Source organism: Zonotrichia albicollis, chromosome 13 (genome assembly GCF_047830755.1).
Source record: "Zonotrichia albicollis isolate bZonAlb1 chromosome 13, bZonAlb1.hap1, whole genome shotgun sequence".
NCBI classification, from domain to species: domain Eukaryota; kingdom Metazoa; phylum Chordata; class Aves; order Passeriformes; family Passerellidae; genus Zonotrichia; species Zonotrichia albicollis.
The window spans coordinates 11,971,238-11,990,946 of NC_133831.1; the positions used below are offsets into that span (position 1 = coordinate 11,971,238).

Below are 19,709 nucleotides of genomic sequence, written 5' to 3' on the forward strand. Positions count from 1 at the left end.
TTCCTTAGGATTTTTCCTCCTGAGAAGCTGAGAGGCCTCAGGAGAAAAATGTAAACAATGATTATCTGCTGCTGTGGAATACAACAGGTGCATCTGTGATTGGTCTCATGTGGTTGTTTCTAATTAATGGCCAATCACAGTGAACTGGCTCGGACTTTCTGTCCGAGACACAAGCCTTTGTTATCGTTCCTTTTCTATTCTTAGCTAGCCTTCTGATTAAAGCCTTTCTTCTATTCTTTTTGTATAGTTTTAATAGAATATATATCATAAAATAATAAATCAAGCCTTCTGAAACATTGAGTCAGATCCTCGTCTCTTCCCTCATCCCAAGACCCTTGTGAACACAGTCACACAGAAACATGCATGTCAGTGAATGAAAGCCAAACTGTGAGTTAAAAGAGGCAAAATATGTTGAGAAAAGGAGAGAGAAAGTAGGATAAGTATGTGCTGATACCTTTGTTACTGTGCTGTGTGGTCCAGGGGCTGGTTCCTGATTTGGCTAATGTATTTAGTGGAGCCTGAGCCCACACTGGTTCCAGGATGGTGCCTGTGTGGATGCTCCAGAGGGCACGGCCCCTGTGTCAGTCATTCTCCCTTCTATCCCAGGACCAGACACGGCAGCAGGGGCAGCAGAATTCAAATCTCACAGAGAAACAAAGAACCAGGAGCCTGGAACCAGAACTGGTTGTGTGCTCTTGCAAAATTACCTCTGGTGTGATTAAGTTAGCCCCTGAGATGGTGCAGACAGGCGGCACAGGGCCGGCCAGCTACCGCTCTCTGGGGACCTGAGGTGATTGTGGGGGATTATTGGAATATGAATGCCAATATTACCAGTTAGATTGTGCCTGAGCCAGTCTGACCCTCGCTGCTAGGCCGAAGGCGGCGTCTGTGGTGTATCACCCCAGAGACACCTTTAGCTTGCTGATGGTTTCAGCTGGGCACTAAACAAGTCCAGGCTTGTTAGGGACTCCGTTTACCTTAGGAAGAAGGCTTCAGGCGAAGGTAAAGACAAAGGAGGGATTCTGCTGGAGGGTTTAATATCCAGAGGTTTATTCCATGGTGACACAGATGTCCGAATCTTAGGGACAGCTCCAACAGAATGTCTGACCGCATGGCCGGACTCACCTTTTAAACTCAGGGGGAGGGGAGGGGAGGTGAGCCACCAACCAGGTGGGAGGGGCGGGGTCTCAAGGGACGAGGGACACCTAGAGAGGCCAATGACCTCTGGGCCTGAGGGGCATTCTTTGAACTTGACCAACCACACGACGCCTTTGCTGGAATGTTAAGCCTGATTGACAGGACTCACCCAGCAAGGGGGCGAGGGGGAAGGGAGGGTTTTGGCACACCTGGGTAAGGGACCTGAAAGTTTGAAACACACTGCAACAGGGGATAGCATGGGAACCATCTGAGCAGGTCTCATCCTCCAGCAGAACTGTAAACTGCAGGACCAGCAGAGGCCAGACAGTGTTTTTGTAGCAAAGCTCCTTTCCAGACCCAGCGGCTCCCCTTGTGCTGGGCCCCTCAGTCCCCCATGGAACTCGCAGACTCCAAAGCAGAAGATGAGAACCACAGGTGCTTTGTGCCTTTCCAGCGTTCTCTACATTTGTCTTTTGGTATTTTACCCATTAGGGTGTGCAGTTTTTAGGGTTTGTTTTTATTGCCTTTCCCCTCCTCTTTTTCAACTGCAAGTGTTTTGGGGGGGGCAGAGGTGCTGCAGTGCAGGACAGAGGTATGGAGTTTTCCCTTCCCTGGTGACAGCAGGAGTGGGACAGGGCAGCTCAGCCCCCTTCCCCCTCTTTGGAGCAGCACCTGCCCATCACTTGGGACTGGCTGATCTGTATTTAATTGCTGTTCATCTAAGAGACCTGTTGTAGCTATGGGGTGGTGCAGCAGGACTCTCCCCACCCTGCCCCAGCACATGGCTTGGCCACTGCAGCTCTGCTCCTTTTTTTTTGTGTGTGTGTGCTTTTTTTCATAAGACACAAACTGGTTTAATTAAAACTGTAAAGGAAAACAATATGCAGGAATAAAAACTCCAGATACATAGCACTTATTAATTATGAAGCTTTTGCTGATCTTGGAAAAGCATTTCAGAATCCATGACCAAACATTCAGCCTTAAATTCTGAGGGAAAGGGAGGGAACGGCCATGATCTACCAAGTCCTTGCACACTATGGCACATAAAACTGTACTACTTGATATACTTTTCCACGACCTTTTTGTGAAACTCTGATCTCAGAGTATCATTGACAAATCCTTTGTCCTTTTTTGTCTTGTCTATCTCCTTGGCACAGTTCTTGAAGACAACATCATCATCTTCCCTCCTCCTTTTAACTTTGAAGTTTGCCTGAGTCTGTGCTGGCCCAGTACGGTTCAGCAGTGTTACCAGCCAGGATGTTCTCCATCCAAATTCTTTCTTCTTTGGCCTTTTGTGCTTGTTCCTTTTGAGCATGTTCTTCAGCTTGTTCTTTCTTGATTTTTTCCAGTTCAGCCAGAAGAGCTGCAGTGTCATCATCATCCTCATATTCATAATTTTCATCACTTCATCATCTTCATCAAGATTTGCTGCAGGAATTTGGTCTAGCCGAAGCTTCTTACACACAGATGATGATGATGTATGTTCTCTGGTTGGTTTGTTTCTGTTTTTTTCTCTTGCAGCAACTCATTCTCTCTCCTCTTCTGCTGGCTCCCTGGCTTCATATTGGCTGTTGTATGGTCTCTTCCTCTCATCTAACTGCATGATTTCTTTGATGTGGAGAAGTCAAGCCTCTTTCAGCATTTAGAGCCTTTTTTAGTTTCTTGCTTCTTTTTCTCTTCACCTTCACTGTTGGAATTTGAGCTCTTCTTGTGCTTCTTTTTTTTTCTTTTTCTGTTTCTCTTGGTGGATCTCCATCAGTGTTTTGTCATGTGTTCCTCCTCCTCAGGCTGCTCTTCCATTAAACTTGCCTCTGTATTAGCAATGTCTTTCCCAGTTTTCCTGTACAGTAGGAGTATTTGACAAAGGAATGACAGCACTTGTAACCCCACTTGCCTTCTTTCTGGTACAAACTCCAAATGCATGTATGGTTGTTGATCTTCACATTCTCTTCATACTTAGAACAAGCAATAGCTTTCTGCTGTCCTTTGATGACTGTTCCATGCCTAGATTATGCTCCACATAATCTTCTGTTTGAGCTAGCAGTAGTTCATCTAGGAGGGGCATCTAAATGTTCTTGTCCTCCATACTTCTCTAGGATGCTTTCTTTCAGCTGAGCCTTGAAATCTTATTTTTTTCACTTTGGAAGATTTATAAAGAAGCTCTAATTTTGTAGGGTCCGCTTGAAGATGAACTTCAGAGCCTTTGTCTTAGCCTCCCAGGCAAAGAGCTGAGTCAGTGCCATGGAAATGGTATCAACTGTGCAGCAAACAAAGTTGTCACTTGCATAACCAACTTCATCTGGATTCTTGCCTGTGTTGGCATAAGAGTTCCCCCTCATTGCTGTTGTTTTGGGATCATAATAAGCAGAGTTTGGATCCAGATTCCTCAAGTATTTAGCAGTATCTTCCCAAATACATAAATTTCAGACTGTGATGCATTCTTAGAGTCAAAGTTCTGCCCAGGCATATCAATGTCATCTGTGTATTTGTCTTCATCTTCACCATTATGATCTCTTTCTGTCTGTGAATTTGATTCCTTTTCTCCTCACTGGTGTCTTGGGGAGTTCACTTGCCCCAGCTTCCCTGATGCCAACTCCTCCTGAAGCTTCTGTGCTTTCAGTGTACATTTGGCCAAATCAACCTTGGAATATTCCTCAACAATTTTCATGTGCTCCTCTGGGTCATAACCATTCCACCAGTCTCGCTTCCCATCATAATCAAACATCAGCTGAGGCTGCACTGCACGTGTTCATTTTGTTCGTCAAAATTTTAATGTATTTTTGCTCCAACTTTCTTTGGTCTCTCCATGCAGTCTTTCTATTTTGTGTGTCAGCGCCCTGCAGTTCTCACAGGTTGCTTTGCAGTATTTCATGGCCACAGGGTGCTCCTGAACTCCTCATTTGTACCAATCTCCAGAGGAGTTATACTGTTCCTGCTTCTCTGGCTGAGGTCTCGGAAGCTTTAGTGTGTGTCCCTTAGAAGGATCTCATGTACCACAAGGAGATGTACTGAGGAATATGAGGGTTGATATCTTTTCCTTCTTCATCCACTTCAGCAGGTGCATTTCCTAGTCTTCTCTGCTCTTCTAATTCTTTTTCCTCCAGTTTTCCCTCGCCATCTTCTTTGGTTCCTCCAGGCTCACATCATTTCCCCCTCTGTCTCAGTTTGGAAAGACAGGACTCTGCTAAGGAAGGCAGGAGTCTCCCCTGAAATGGAGAATATAAACTTTCCCCATCCCTCCGAATTGCTATAAATTTTAAATCAAGGGTCTCTCAGGCAAAAAATATGGGAGTAGGAAATAACAGTTCTTTAATAGGTAAAAGAAAAATAAAGGGATAAAATAAGCAATGCAGTACACTAGAACAACACTGACAGAGTCAGAACCCAGCCTGACACCCTGTGGGTCAGGTTGTTGGTGGCAGTACAATTGGAAATGTGGCTGCAGCCCTCCTGCAGTGTCAGGAGTGGTTCTGTTGGAGCAGGGGGATCTGTAGAAAGGTGCAGTCTCTTCCTCTGAAGATCCAGTGGAAGAAGAGGCAGCTGCTGTTCCTCTGGGCAATCCAGTGGAGAAGCTGTGCTGGTATTCCAGAATCTCCAGATTATATCTGGGTAGGAATGCTTGGCTCCTCCCCCTGTGTGGAGCATCTCCCAGTGGGATGATGTAATTTCATCAGTCATGCAGGGACACTCAATGGCCCATTAACAGAAGATATCTCCTGGAGGGAGGATGGTCAAGGGAGAGATAAAGCAAACTGCCCCACCTGGTTTTAACAGCTAAAACATTTCCAGGCCCATTAACAGAAGTTAACGGAGTTATGAGGGATGGGTCATGGAAGAGATAAAGAACATTCCTCACCTGGTTTTAACAGATGGTGATAGAACACATACCTCTGGTTACATCCTGCATTGCAATCTAAGACAGTAAAATATTACTTTTCAACATTGTAAGATGCGTAGTTGTTTTCTTTTAAGGGATGTAATGACTCCAACTAAAACAGCTGTGATGAAACATGACAAACACCTGTTTGTGGATAAAGAAGATACAGTCTTGATTTTGTCAAAGATTCTATTGCTCCTTACAATCTCTGCTGTTTTATCTTCCATAGATGACAAAGAAGAGTCAGTTATGATTCTACATTATGGCTGTTAATGATTGTAAGCTTTTCCTTTGATTCATTTTGCTGTCAAAGGTACATGACTGTTTAGAAAGGTGCTGTCTCAGCTCCCTAAGATGGTTACTGCTGATATATTGATTACATGACGTGAATTTACTGATTTTATAATAGGCATTATTCATAATATGCTATTACTGTATTTATAACCGGCTTCTTACATGCTTTAACATCTTTGTGTAATTATCTAAAAGACATGTGTTGTTTCAGGATGCTTCTTTTTTGTTCTCTAGCTGCTTATGCATGTCTTATATAAAGGTAGCTGTCTGGCTAGTCCCTGCACTGGCACTATGGTTTGACCCAATGCTGTCTCATAATTTTAGGTATTTTTCAGTTCCAAGAAAAGATACCCAGGCTTTGTTGAAAGCCTTCTCCAAACTGCTAGTCTTGTATTTTTTTTCCAGTTATTATTACAGAAGCACTCCAGCAGTTTGCTGTGTTTGAAGCATCTCTATCCTGAAGGAAACTTCAGAGTTATACAACTACTAGATGGTTTGATTAATCTTTAACCTCAAGGCCTTTACTCATAGCTGCTACTATTAAGAACCTTGTTTAAAACGTATTTAGGGAATTCCCTCCCAGATGGATCTTGGGCAGTGGCCAGGCCTTGGCTCTACCTGGATGGGGAATTTGCCAACAAACCTGGATGTTTTCTGCATCAAAACTAGATTCAGGTCACTTTGACTTGGCAATTTGACCCTTTATATATGACAGCAGAACCTATTTTTAGAGCGAGCTTGGGAATTATTATCTGGAAATAATTATCCAAGCCCTCGCTAAATTGAGGTTTGTCAGCTGTTCACAGACTCTGGGATGATGGTACAGTATTTCAGAGATTCCTAATTACCTAATTTCACATGTATTATTAAATATGTGTATTATCTGAAATATTCTTAATTGTTGTACCTGACTTATTGCTGATTGCTGTCAGTTTCTTGTTCACTACGTGTATTGTTTTGCCTTGATGTTTCTTCATGCTCATAACCAAAGACATGCATCTAATTTTTAAAAAAGCTAAAAGAAGGGGAATATAGTGCCTTAAGAACATCCAAATAATATAATATGTACATTAGAAACTTAGAAAACAAATAACTTTGAATAATACAATATTTGCATTAGAGATTTGGAATAAAGATCATCAAATCTAAATCCCAATTGAGTGTGCCACAGCAAAGCCTAATTGATTAATTGACTTGAAGAGAGAGTGTGCTTGTGTTTTATCATCAGCAGGTTCAAAGAAGTCACCTGTTCATTCATCAGACACCAGTAGCCTCTGAAGAAACGAGGCCCAGTGCAAAGAGAAATAACCTCATCACCATGCAGCCCTCATGGCCAGAACAGGAACAGAAATGGGACTGCCAAGACATGGATGTGTCTGCAAACTACAGAGGCAATGTGCCAACAAAAGCCTCATGGCATCCTCATGGTACAGTGCTCCTGCAAACCTTCTTCAGTTATTCCCTGTTCCTGGACCCAGGAGGACATTCAGTGATGTCAAAATCAACATTTCCAGCTAATGAACTTTCTCTTGAGTGTCAGCTATTTGGACTTTAAAACAATGGTCATTTATTTCCATTTTCTTTAGAGACATTGATGATTATTCTTTACTTTTCTCATGTTGTGAAGCCCTGGGTCGATGACTTGATAGAATTTGATACATTTTGTTAATTGTAATTGGTCTTTTATGAATCTTATCCCATATCTAATAGATAGTCAGTGATAACCTTAATGACATGATACCCTCACAAGAGTGAGCTGTTTTAACCTCAGAACATAAGACCCTTTTTTAAATTAACCAACAGGGTGAGAAAGGAAGAACAGGTACAGAAAGACATAAATGGGTGGGAGACATTTTCATTTTGCTGCCAGTTTGTCGTAGACAGGTAGAAGAATTATAAAAGAAAGGCCTTATGAAATCAGGCCTCACTCTGCTAAAATTGACAAAACTGGCCTGGCATTTCTTCTAGGTGCAGCTCACAAGCAATTTGCAAGTTCCCATTTGAAGCTATTCTGCGAATGAGAAGTTCCTTTAGCACAACAGTCTATTCTGAGGGTGAAAAACAAATGCACCTGTGTAAACAATAAGATTTGTTCCATGAGAACACACAAAGGAAAAATGTTAACATATCTAGAGAGAGAAAATTTGATAGATATATACAACAGCCTTTACTGACCATGAACTGAGTTTCACTGTATTGCTGACCAATAACACCAATTAGTTGTTAAACCTTCTGGTACTTCCTACAAATATGAGCTTTGTGAATAAAGAATTGTCTTTCTGCATGTAGAAAATGGGGCCTTGGCTGATTTATTCCAGCACCAGTTCACACTGCGAGATACAAAGTGATTTTGAAAGCAGTAGAAAAGCAGTGCAATAACAGTGTCCTCAGCGTGGCTCCCAGATCCATTCCTGGCAGCCCCACGGGCTCTGCACATTGATAACTGCAGCCAAAGCTGCCCTTAGCTCCAGACCAAACACCATCAGGAGGCAAGGTGGTAAATAATGCCTTTCCCCAGGGCTTTTGACTGAATATGTGATCACTTCATGCATTTCATACCCTGAGAAGCAGCCACCCACAGATGTTTTGCAGAGAAAAGAAGAAACCTCACAACTTTATAAAAGTTGTAAAGCTCGATACGTTTATTTACGACGCCGGACGCACACGGAGAAAATTCTCCTCAAAAGGCATGCGTGCCCCTGAAAATTTCAGACCTCCTTTTATCCCCCTTCCAAATGCATATGCATACAGTTTCACAATAAGTTCATAGATATTCATCCCGCATGACACTTAGCACCAGTTCTTCTTTATCAAAGGAATTTCTAGGTTGGGGCAAATTGACCTCGTGGTCTTTTCTGTTTTTCTTTCTCTATCTCCTTGCTGTCTCGGCATACAAGTTTTTCCTTCAGCTTTGGCCTCACAGACTTTTGACCATTGTTAGACACTTCACCTAATTCAGGATGGATCCCTACTCTGTCTCACAGAGCAATCTGTCAGCTGCACTCTCCCTGCATCACCTGGGGCTCAGCTCAGCCCCAGAGCCAGCATCAGTCAGGGAATGAGGACCTTGGTGCCCCAGCAGCAGCAGCACAGTTTGGGGTTCCCCATGCTGGGCAGTGCTGGCTCCCAGTCCCTGTGTTTATTTTCCAGGAGCTCCACAAGCAGGAGCCATGGTCACTCTGCTGTGGCACTGCAAGCAATGTTAGCTCAACGTGTTCAACATAAACAAGGCCTTCTCACCTTTTTAAAGCATGCTCCACCTCTCTTCATGCACCTCTTCTTCCTCAAGGACACTCTTTCTACAAATCCATAGAGAGTTTTTTAATTTTGACTTGAATATCAAGGCCCAACACTGAATTTTTTATCAATATTTGCCAAGCCAGGTGCACGTGTCAGCTGGCTTTGGCTTTCATGCTGCCAAAGAGCCACAGGCAGCATCAGACAGGGAATATCAACACTTCCTGGACAGTTCTCATGGGAACATCCCCCAAATCAACCTCACATTTCAGAGCAGAGGGGAGACATACCCATTTTAATGTGTGATCATTGGAAACTGGCTGGAAAAACTGACATTGCACCATCTGCATTCACGTTGTTAGTATTTCCTGTATTCATAAGAGAAACAAGGTATTTTTCTTGCCAGGACAGCAAATGCATCTGAAATTTATAAATCCACATGTTCTCTCTCCATCTTAAAACTTGGGCATTTAAACCAAGTATTTCTGGTGGTAAAACATGCTACAATTGCTCAATAGATATTTACATTATATTTCAAAATCTGACAGTAGAGATCATATAGAACCATTTTTGTATTTATATATATATATATATGAATAAATGTTTTCAGTTCTAAGATTTAATAGCTATATGGTTTTGATCTTGACCCTTACTCACTACTAAAAAAAATGTGTTATTGAACCTTTGGCCACAGATATTATTTTGAAGATGGACCTGCAATGAATTTATGACATATAAAATACCCAATTCAACATCGTTTAAATAGCTTCTTAAGATCCAAACTGTTACTAGTGGTATCAGCAATCCAAGTGCCCCAGAATAAGCAAGACTTGACCTTCTTGTTAGATTCCAGCACCTGAAAATTGCATGGGATTTTTTCTTTGTTATTTTTTAAGGCTCTCAAGCTCATTCCTGGAGTCTCATGCAGTATCTGGAAGCAGAAAGCAGCACAGGTTGAGTGCTTTCCTCTGCAGTGATGGGCTGAGTAAAGGTGACTTTCAGAGATACCAAAATGAGCTCTGAATGCTTTATTAGCAGAAGCAGGGACTAGTGTGAGATGGTTTTAGATGAGCATGGAAGTCAGCTGCTCATACTATATTTTATTTATTTGTTCCCTTTGCATGCTCATACTCTTAAGCAGATCTTCACCTGCTGGAAGAGATCCAGGTAAGGCATTGGAATCAAATTCATGTTACAGTGCAAAAACATGAGAAAATGTCACATTCCTGGTGACTTCTGAGCACATCAACACTGGATAACATCCTTGTGTCTCATGCTGGATGATCCAAAAGAAGCAAGGAGCAATACACTCATTACAGCTTTTTTCCCTAAGACATTTACATTGCTGTGTAGCAGACTTGAAAAACTGCTGGGATGTGTGTGTGTATATATATATATGTATGTATGTATGTATAATTTAGCTAAAAATTTCAAAAACAAAGTAATATTTTAACAAGTCATAGCAGCAAGACTCAATTTTGAAACTTCTTAGGGTAAAGTGAATACTTTAGGATTTAACAGGTGCTCATTTGGGACATTTTGTAGACCTTGGGAGTGGTTTATTTGTTAGAGATCTGAAGCAAAGTAGCATCAGAGCTCATGGGTGAGAATCTGCACATTGTGTTCATGCTATACTTTAATCCTTGATGACAGATAGTTAATGATAAGGACTTTTAACAACCAGAAGAAAGGAGCCTCTAAAATATAACCTATTCCTATATAGGTTAACCCATATAACCTATATAGGAATATACCTATATATAGGTTAACCTATATAACCTATATAAATAATAAAGTACAAAGCATGCATAGGAATTAAAATGAAATTTTAAAACAAAGCAAAAGAGAACAAACAAACAAAGAACAATGAAAAAAAAAACCAAACCAAAACCCCTCCAAAACCAAATTTGGTCCCTTGTCAAGCTAATAATCAAACAAATTTTTAAAAAAATTAAAAATCTGGTTGCCCTTTACTTTCCCCATCCCCCGTTTGACATTCAGCACATTTTCAGTTGAGCTTGGACCAAATCTGTGGTAGTAAGAAGGACAAGCTCCTCTGTCCACCTTGTGCTGTAAAATAATGAAAGCAAGAGTGGCAGAGACACATCTCCAGTGCTTGTGTTTGTACCATTCAATTGTTTCTATTTGGCTTCTGATAAAAGTCAATTGTCCTTTTAAGTACTAAGAAGCAAAGAAGTGGCTCTCGTAATACAAATCACCAGCTCAGTGAGCCTGTGCCTTCCTTCCCCTTCAATTCCTTTCTCTTTTCCCAGCTACTCCATCATCATTTTCCTCTGCAGACAGCTGGACTAGCTCTGGCTCAGTTCTACCTCAGAGAGCTCAATTCACAACTGCTCCTTTATAATCTTACCAGCAATTTTGGGAACACCATGTTCTGTCCCAAGCCTACACAAAGGCTGACCAGAGATTGTTGCAGTCTGAGGGCTGCAGCACCCCAGCCCCTCTGGGTTGATTTTGGTGTCTCTTTATCAGTTTGTGCCACCCTGTTTGCTCTTCCCACTGCGTTAAACACCTGCCCAGGATGTCCAAGTTTTACCCCAAACCCCAGCACAACCTTTTTGTGTTGCAAACCTCTGGATCTGCTCCTTCTCCTTTGCTTTTCTCTGTTCCTTCTGTCCCCATGCCTGCCTGGCATTTCTCTGCAAAGGAACTGCACAAGGCACCTGACTGCCCTGGTTTGCACCTCTCCACAGCATTTATCACAGTGCTCCTCTCTCCTGGCACATGAACTCCTCTGCTCTTCAGGTTTTAAACTAACTGCCAGACTGCTTATCCTACTGCACATTTATTCCCATTGGGCAAAACTGTTAAACAAAAGAATAGGTTATACCCTTACTTCAACCATTATTAAATAGTTTATAAAAATACATGTCTCGTTTCAGGAGTGGGGCCAGCCTGTCAGGAAACCTGGAGGATCCTGATTTTTTTTTTCATGTTCCATATAAAATCTGTCTGTATTTGCATCATTCCCTGTGCAAGTTCTTTTCTGTCACTGGTTTCTGCATCTCATGGCAGTTCCTCTGGGGCAGGAGCCTCCCAGGGCCTCATTCTACCCTCCCTTTTGCCAGCCCAATGCCATTTAAACCAAGCTGGGGTTGCACAAGGGTTTCATGAGCCCTAAGGTTACTCCCCAAGCATTTTGATCTCCAGTCTGTATCTCTTCCTTACTACCATGAAAAAGTTCACAGCTCCAGTGAGGAACTTTGCACCTCTGCTTATTTATAAAATTTTTACCACCTTCAGAGGCTCTGCAGATTCACAAACACTTCATAAATAAAGTAGTAATAAAGTGCAGAGGTACTGACTTGTGTATTCACTGGTAAAACACAAACCATGAATGATGGGGTTTGTACTTCAAGGTGAACGAAGTATTTCTTGTTAGCACACAATGGTGTCAGAGAGATAAAATCAATGTTGGGTCACAATTACATTTTGGGCTGCTGCCATGCTGCCTTTTCCTCACTTGTGCTTTAGTTTCAGGTGAACAAAGGCATGGCTGGGTTCTCATTCTTGCCTGCACTAACAGCACTGCAGGGCTGTCTTCTCTGCCCTCTATCAAAAGCCTCTTTTAAAAATCATCCTGAGAGTAAATGACAAATACTTCATCTCAGTGTAAAAAAATAAGAACTAAATCATAAAACTGCCAGCCTCTACGAGGGCTACACTGACTAGCAATCTTTTAAATAGTCAATAAACTACTCTGCAGTGTGGAGCTTCCTATCAGTTCCCTTTTCTTTGCTCCTTCTGACATCTGATGCACACACTGAGCTCTGCCAATACAGGACGGGGACTCTGCACCAAAAAACACAGATTTTAAGCCTGATCCCCCCCCAGGGCCATGGATATCCCTCCCCTTAGGAACAGGCGTATCCATGTTTCATGGGATACAGGTGGCTCTGATCAGCCAAACATAGGATTTCCAGCACCAAGTGCAACACCCATATCAAAGGGTGTACCTACAACAAACAAAAGCATTTTAACCATTCTGACATGCACATTTACTGTTATTGCTGGTGGTAGTGCTGTTACCTTATTTTAAATACCGTGTATGACATAATTCAGTATTTCTTTCTATATATTTAGGTATAATTATAGTCCTGTATCTCCAGGGACACATATGTTACTATTTGTTAGTAATCCATTGGCTATCCTTAATTCTGAAAGTGCCATTAGCCTTTATCACAAATTCATTCAAGGACCCATGGAAATAAACCCTGAGACTCCACATTCACCATCAGGTGCTCTAAGGTCTTTGAAAGGTAAACACAAAATAAATTGCATAATTAGCTATAAATTTAATTAAGGAGTCAGAGAATGAGAGGGAAAAGAACACTGAGATGAAATTTTCCATTCTACATCCTTAAAATTGGCATCAGGAAGATTGAATACATTTAGGGAAAATATTAGATCTTCAATAACAATCTTGGACCACATTATTTCTTACCATATATACAGATATTAAAAAAAAATTGTACAGCAGGCACTGACAGAATAACTCACCATCTTCCTCAAAAGTCTGCAAGCAGGTGAATAAATAAGAAACTAAATCTGACCCCAGAGCCCAAGAGCATCTTTTGTTCCAGAGAATAGGACAGTTGGCAAGCTAAAAATCAGAAAAACAGCCTCTGAGAATTTGGGCATGACATAAAATTCCTACAGAATCCTTTCCTGCCATGGCAGTTACAGAAAGAGAGCTCTACATTCCAGGTCTTATTCCTTTACATGGCAGGTAAAAACCAGAACTTCTGCCTCTGGGTCTTCAGGCTGCTGTGAAATATCTGTTACTGATATGCTTCATCTGTATTAATAATTTAAAATTATTTTTCCTCTTGACAGATTTTATGCCTAAAGAATAAAACCACTTGATTTAAAAGTCTAGAAAATATTATTCAAAATAAATTTATCTGTCCTATAAATGCCAGCTGAAAAATGTTCTACAGTAAATGCATATCTTTAAAATTCCACCCTTTCCATTAAAATAGCTTTCAGCAAGGAGGAAATTCCTTTGTTATTAATTCTACAATATAAGCAAACTCAGAAAGTATTTAAAACCTGGCAAACATCTGTCTGTTTGAGTTTTTTCAGAAAATTTGCAGACTTTTCCTTCAATTATTTCATTTCAGGACCCAGGGAGCTGTGAAAGCACCAAATGCTTCCCAAAAACCTCCAGAGCCCCTTTCCCTGACCTCCTTTGCTCTCAGCAGCAGGGACAGTTTCACTGAGCCACCACACTGCGGAGACTCCAGCAAGGAATTCCCAGAGCCCAGGGCCTGGTGCAATCAGCTTTTCCAGCAATGCCCAGCCTGGTGCAATCAGCTTTTCCACAGTGCCAGAGCACTGGCAATGTCCAGCCTGGTGCAATCAGCTTTTCCAGCAATGCCCAGCCTGGTGTAATCAGCTTTTCCAGCAGTGCCAGAGCACTGGCAATGCCCAGCCTGGTGTAATCAGCTTTTTCAGCAGAGCCAGAGCACTGGCAATGCCCATCCTGGTGCAATCAGCTTTTCCAGCAGTGCCAGAGCACTGGCAATGCCCAGGGCATGGTGCAATCACCTTTTCCAGCAATGCCCAGCCTGGTGTAATCAGCTTTTCCAGCAATGCCCAGCACTGGCAATGTCCAGCCTGGTGCAATCAGCTTTTCCACAGTGCCAGAGCCCTGGCAATGTCATCCTGGTGCAATCAGCTTTTCCAGCAGTGCCAGAGCACTGGCATTGCCCAGCATGGTGTAATCAGCTTTTCCAGCAGTGCCAGAGCACTGGCATTGCCCAGCCTGGTGTAATCAGCTTTTCCAGCAATGCCCAGCACTGGCATTGCCCAGCCTGGTGTAATCAGCTTTTCCAGCAATGCCCAGCACTGGCAATGCCCAGCCTGGTGCAATCAGCCTTTCCAGCAATGCCCAGCACCGGGCAGGATGAGCTGGCCCGAGGTGACACAAGGGCAGAAAGCTGTGTAGACTCCACAGCAGTGATAAAATCTCACTGCTTCCAGATTTTCCATGTTGAAAAGACTTTCCTGTTCCCATTTTGCTCATTCTGAGGTGTTTTATCTATGACTAATTGTATAATCCAATTGACATTTATTTCATTACCACCTTTTCCACAAAACAAAAAAAAAAAAAGACGGAGTGAACAGTATCCCCCAAATGTCTCACTATGAATACATAAAAATTCTCAGTCAAAAGCGATCTCATTATAGCAAGAAAATTTATTTTGCCTTACAAAAATTGGCTACCAGACTGCAGCTTCCACTCAGCCCCAAGGATCCCAAAGCAAGCCCCAGGAGATGGGAAGCTGAGCTGAGGTCTGTCACTGTGCTGACAGCAGCTTTATAATGAAGTCCCTTGATGGAGAATAGCTAGAATAGAGTTATCAGTCTGTGGGTTTTTTCCTTATCAGTAAACTGGGCAAAAGCCACTGTGGACAGCAACTCTGTGCAGTTCCATCCATATGGAATACCATTCCAAACTTCACCTAAATGTGCTTGGGCTCCCCATCAGTCACACTCCTCATTTCTGTAGATTGGGAAAACATGAGAAGATGGCAGAATTCAGACTAGAAACACTCAGGTTCACACAGGCACTGCCATGGTCTCCCCTGCTCTGTGATGTCTCAAGAAGGAAAAACTAACCCAAAGTCAATAGATAGGAGCAGCAGGAATACTGAATAGTTCTTATTTTTGTCCCAGCTCTCCCAAATACCACCCATAAGCAAACTCCTATGTGTTAAATCATTTATTTGTGGCAAGTTTTCTTTAATACAAATCTGTTTTACCAAAACAGAAAAGCAGATGCTACCAGAAGAAACAACTAGTGATGTAAACTACTCACAGCATCCCCATGCCACAACACAGCACTGCTGCACTGGCTGTGCAAACACGAGTCTGGCCCGAGCCCCACTGCACAGGCAGGTTCCACTCAGCTGCACAGCATAAGGAGCAAAACTGGAAAGTCTAAAAGCTGAAAATGGGTAAAAGATGACCCCATCCTCACATGCATGTGATACAGATTTGGAAATCAGTGGGGGGAGCAAAGCCCACACCATTCCAGTCCACTGCAGCTGGGCTTAGCAACTACTGCTGGTTCCAGAGGTTCCCATTTGTGAGACTCTGTCTAAAATTTCCCTCATTGGCCTCATGATTGTCATTGGGGACCGCTGAAGATAAAGATCTCCCTGTCTTAAATCTCTGACTCTGTAGGAGAAAGTTACACACACCATGGGCCCCGAGACCTGAGAGCATTGCTAAGTTATTGTTTTCACAGGTGCATTTATTGTATGCTACACTGAGCTCAGTGAAGGACATCCTGCCCTTTTTGCAACAATAGCTCTGGGATTTTTGTGACGGTGTTCCAGGGGTCTTTGCATGAGGGAAGAGACGAGGATCTGACTCCATATTTCAGAAGGCTTGATTTATTATTTTATTATATATATTACATTAAAACTATACTAAAAGAATAGAAGAAAAGATTTCATCTCAGAAGGCTAGCTAAGCTAAGAATAGAAAGGAGTGAATAACAAAGGCAGCTGCCTCAGACTCTCTGTCTGAGCCAGTTGTGCCATGATTAGCCATTAATTACAAACAAGCACATGAGACCAATCACAGATCCATCTGTTGCATTCCACAGCAGCAGATAATCAATGTTTACATTTTGTTCTTGAGGCCTCTCAGCTTCTCAGGAGAAAAATCCTAAGGAAAGGATTTCCATAAAAAGATGTCTGCGACAGATTTTTCCCCACCTCTCGGCCTGGCCAGACTTCTCCTGAGTTCTGGGTGGTCCCCTGCAGAGGACCCCTCTCACTCATTTGCAGCCACCATGACAGACTGAGATGTAAGGAGCCTCTTCAGCAAAGAAAAACCAAGACATGAAACCCCTCTGTGAGAGGACTGGGACTGGAACCCCCAACCCAGGGGAGGTCTGTGGGGGAGGCAAGCTGACCAAAGTGAGATGGATGTTGCAGGTGTGAGCATTGGACCAAGAAGACAATGGCTCTCACCTACTGCCAAACATGGACTGTGTGTACCCTTTCCTAAACACCATTCTTTCCCCCGAAGATACAATAAAATACCTTTGATTTGGTTTCAAAATTCATTCCCCTCCCTCCATCAAAAAGGAGCATGATAAGAGTTCAGATGGACTGCACCTGAGATCTCCCCAGACATGACCTGGTGGACTCCCTCGAGAGACTTTGCCGTTCTATGTTTGGTAGCTATGTAACTTTCTTTTTTTTTTCCCTCTCCCTCTTTTCCTTACTTTTCCCTTTTTCCCCAATTCCTCCCCAATGCATTTTGCTGTGGTTATTTCAATAGATGTGCATTTGTTTTGATTATCACTGCAAACCCCCTTGTACCATGTCGGCTTTTTGCACCCTGAGATCCCCCATGATCCCTCACGAAACCCATCTGTGAGGACGGCTCGTGACACCATTAGCTGTGGGGATGTTCCTGCAGGCTCTGATGGATCCTGTTGGGCACGGTGCTGTCTGACCCAGAAACAAATGTTCTCTGTCTCAGAAGCAGTTGCAGCTCCTACTGCAGCAAAAGGACAAGAGACTCTCACAGAAAGGGTTCTAAATCCAAGCTGAGAGATTTCTTCAGAACTACAAACACTGAGCAATTTCCCTGCATCCAAAGTCAGTTACAAAGACACATTCCACAATTTGTGAGCTTATTTAATTGTCTGAGCGTGGATATCTCAAACTTAAGACCCCAAGTCTGTCAGGACTAAACTTAATACTGATACTGTGAGTAAATGTGAGGTGCCATTGAACAAAGATGTCATCATCAAAATCTGTAGAATTACTATACATTAGGAATTCCTGAACTTTAAAGTGGAGAAAATATTTTGATATCCTAAAGTGCAATGTTGCACACATCCATGATTCTTGAAAGGCAGAATGGGGCCTCGGGGCACATAACCAAAAACAGAAAATCAGATTTTCTCCGTGTGTACAGATTGACACCTTCATGCCATAACCAAACAACAAAGACCCCTAAAAGGAAGCCATGCAGTTTCCATTTATTGAAATTATTAACAAGGAGTCTTTCATGGAGTCAGACGTTTTGAGGGGTTGAAGATATTTATTACAAGGTAACTTCTGCAGCAGCATTCTAAGGGATTTTAGGGTACCTAGGTATTATAGTTTTGGCAACAGGTACAGGTTTCTGTGATTCATAAGGAAACACACCTGTAAATTCCCATAAATCCTGATTTCAATTGCCTTAGACTCCCTTAACGCTCACCTGGATTGAAGAAGAAAAGAAAATGAAAAAAAAGGTGATCAGTAACAGCAGGAAACTGCTTACCAGGGAGTCCAGATCGACCCCAAACTTCATTACAGTTCTACATCCATCGCTGCTAAACCAGGGAAAAGTTGAACAGCCTAAATACTGACAGCAAAGCCGTTCTGATTGTGAGAAGTTGCTCTCCAGGCTACAAAACTCCTGAAGGGAGATGTAGTCAGGTGGGGTCGGTCTCTCCCACTGGGCAGCACTGACAGAACAAGAGGACACAGCCTCAAGGTATGTCAGGGAAGGGACAGGTTGGATATTAGGAAGAAGTTTTTCACCGAAAGAATAATAAAGTACTGGAATACTCTTCCCAGAGAGGTGATGGAATCACCATCTCTGGATGTGTTTAAAAAAAGACTGGACATGGCACTTGGTGCTATAGTCTAGTTGAGGTGCTAGGGCATAGGTTGGACTTGATGATCTTAGAGGTCTTTTCCAGCCTCATTCTGTGATTCTGTGGAAACCACCCAGGGACAGGGAAGTAAAGAAGGCTCTTTAGCTCCATGTCTCTATAAACAGGCTCAGTGGGACCACTCTGCAGTGTCCTGCAGAGCTAATAAGTGCGTGGGTGACAGAAACTGCCCATGGAACTTGGATCATGAAATACTCCAAACTGCTGACAAAGCATTCAGAAAAGCGGCCTCACTTCACACATTCTTTCCTAAAAAGCTAATGATGCTTTTCCTAGAGGTAAACAACCAGTTATGAAAGCTCATTCGCTTCAGTACCTGCTGCAGCCCTGTTCCTCCTATATCCAGCACTACGGCATTTATCAAGCACAATGAGAAACGTCCCCAAATAAATGTTACTACTGTAAAGTGGGTTTAGCTCTGGCTTGGACTACATGAGTACATCCTCCTGCTAGCCCCCATCCAGCCCCACGGCATTATATCCTCCGCACAGCCGGATAATCCCGTCCGTCCCCGTGGGTTTACTCCAGGCAGTCCCTCCCTTCCAGCACTTGGGCTGGCCTCGGCTTTCCGGAGCCGCTGTCCGCCTCCAGCTCGGCATGCAGGCGGCGAATCCCCGCGGCAGCCCCGGTGCCGCCGCCCGCCGCTGCCGGGCGCTGCCGCAGGAGCGATGAGCGGCGGGCTCGGCCCGGCGTGTGCGGCCCCGGGCCCCCCCGCGCTGCCCCCGCCATGTGCGGCCCTGCCCGCGGGGCGGGGGTCACCCGCCCCCCGGCCCCCAGCCCGGGGCCGCCGGCTCCGGCCCGGCCCCGCGCACGGCAGGAGGCGGCGGGGCCCCGCCGGCCCCCGGGGAGCCGCGGCGGGGGCGGATGGAGACAGCGGGCACGGCGGCGGGCTGGGGTAAGGCAGGGCAGGGCGGCATGGGGGAAGGTACGGGCTGAGCCGGGATGGGCAAAGGCAGCAGCCGGGGGAGGGCAGGGGCTGAGCCGGGATGGGGAAAGGCAGCAACCGGGGAAGGGCAGGGGCTGAGCCGGGATGGGCAAAGGCAGCAGCCGGGGAAGGGCAGGGGCTGAGCCGGGATGGGGAAAGGCAGGGGCTGGAACTGAACCGGGCTGAGGGGAAGCAGGGGTTGGGGCGGGCTGGGGAGAGGCAGAGCCTGAACCGAGCTGGGGAAAAGGCAAGAGCTGAACCGAGCCGGGGAAAGGAAGGAACCAAGCTGGGGAAAGGCGTGAGCTATGCCGGGCTAAAAGGTAGGGGTCGAGCCGTGCCGGAGTATAGCAGAAGCCGTGCCGGGGCTAGCAGGAACCGTGCCGGCCGATCCCGGCTCTGAGGGGCCGCTCCCGGGTGGGGCAGGCTCTGAGGGACCGATCCCAGCTCTGAGGGGCCGATCCTGGCTCCGAGGGGCCGATCCCGGGTGGGGCAGGCTCCGAGGGGCCCCGGGAGCCCGTGTGTTG

General features: G+C 44.2%; 1 protein-coding gene and 1 pseudogene across 1 annotated transcript in view; one reads left to right on the forward strand and one right to left on the reverse strand.

The window, feature by feature from the left end:
• Positions 1-2,191: 2,191 nt before the first annotated feature.
• On the reverse strand, positions 2,192-18,989 carry LOC102062035 (pre-mRNA-splicing factor SLU7-like; annotated as a pseudogene).
• Positions 18,782-19,709, forward strand: part of BEAN1 (brain expressed associated with NEDD4 1) — a 53,188-nt gene continuing 52,260 nt past the window's right edge. Inside the window, exon 1 of the mRNA XM_074551030.1 lies at positions 18,782-19,155. Coding sequence (XP_074407131.1) covers positions 19,125-19,155 — 31 coding nt within the window. The 5' untranslated portion in view covers positions 18,782-19,124. The remainder of the gene's footprint in view (positions 19,156-19,709) is intronic.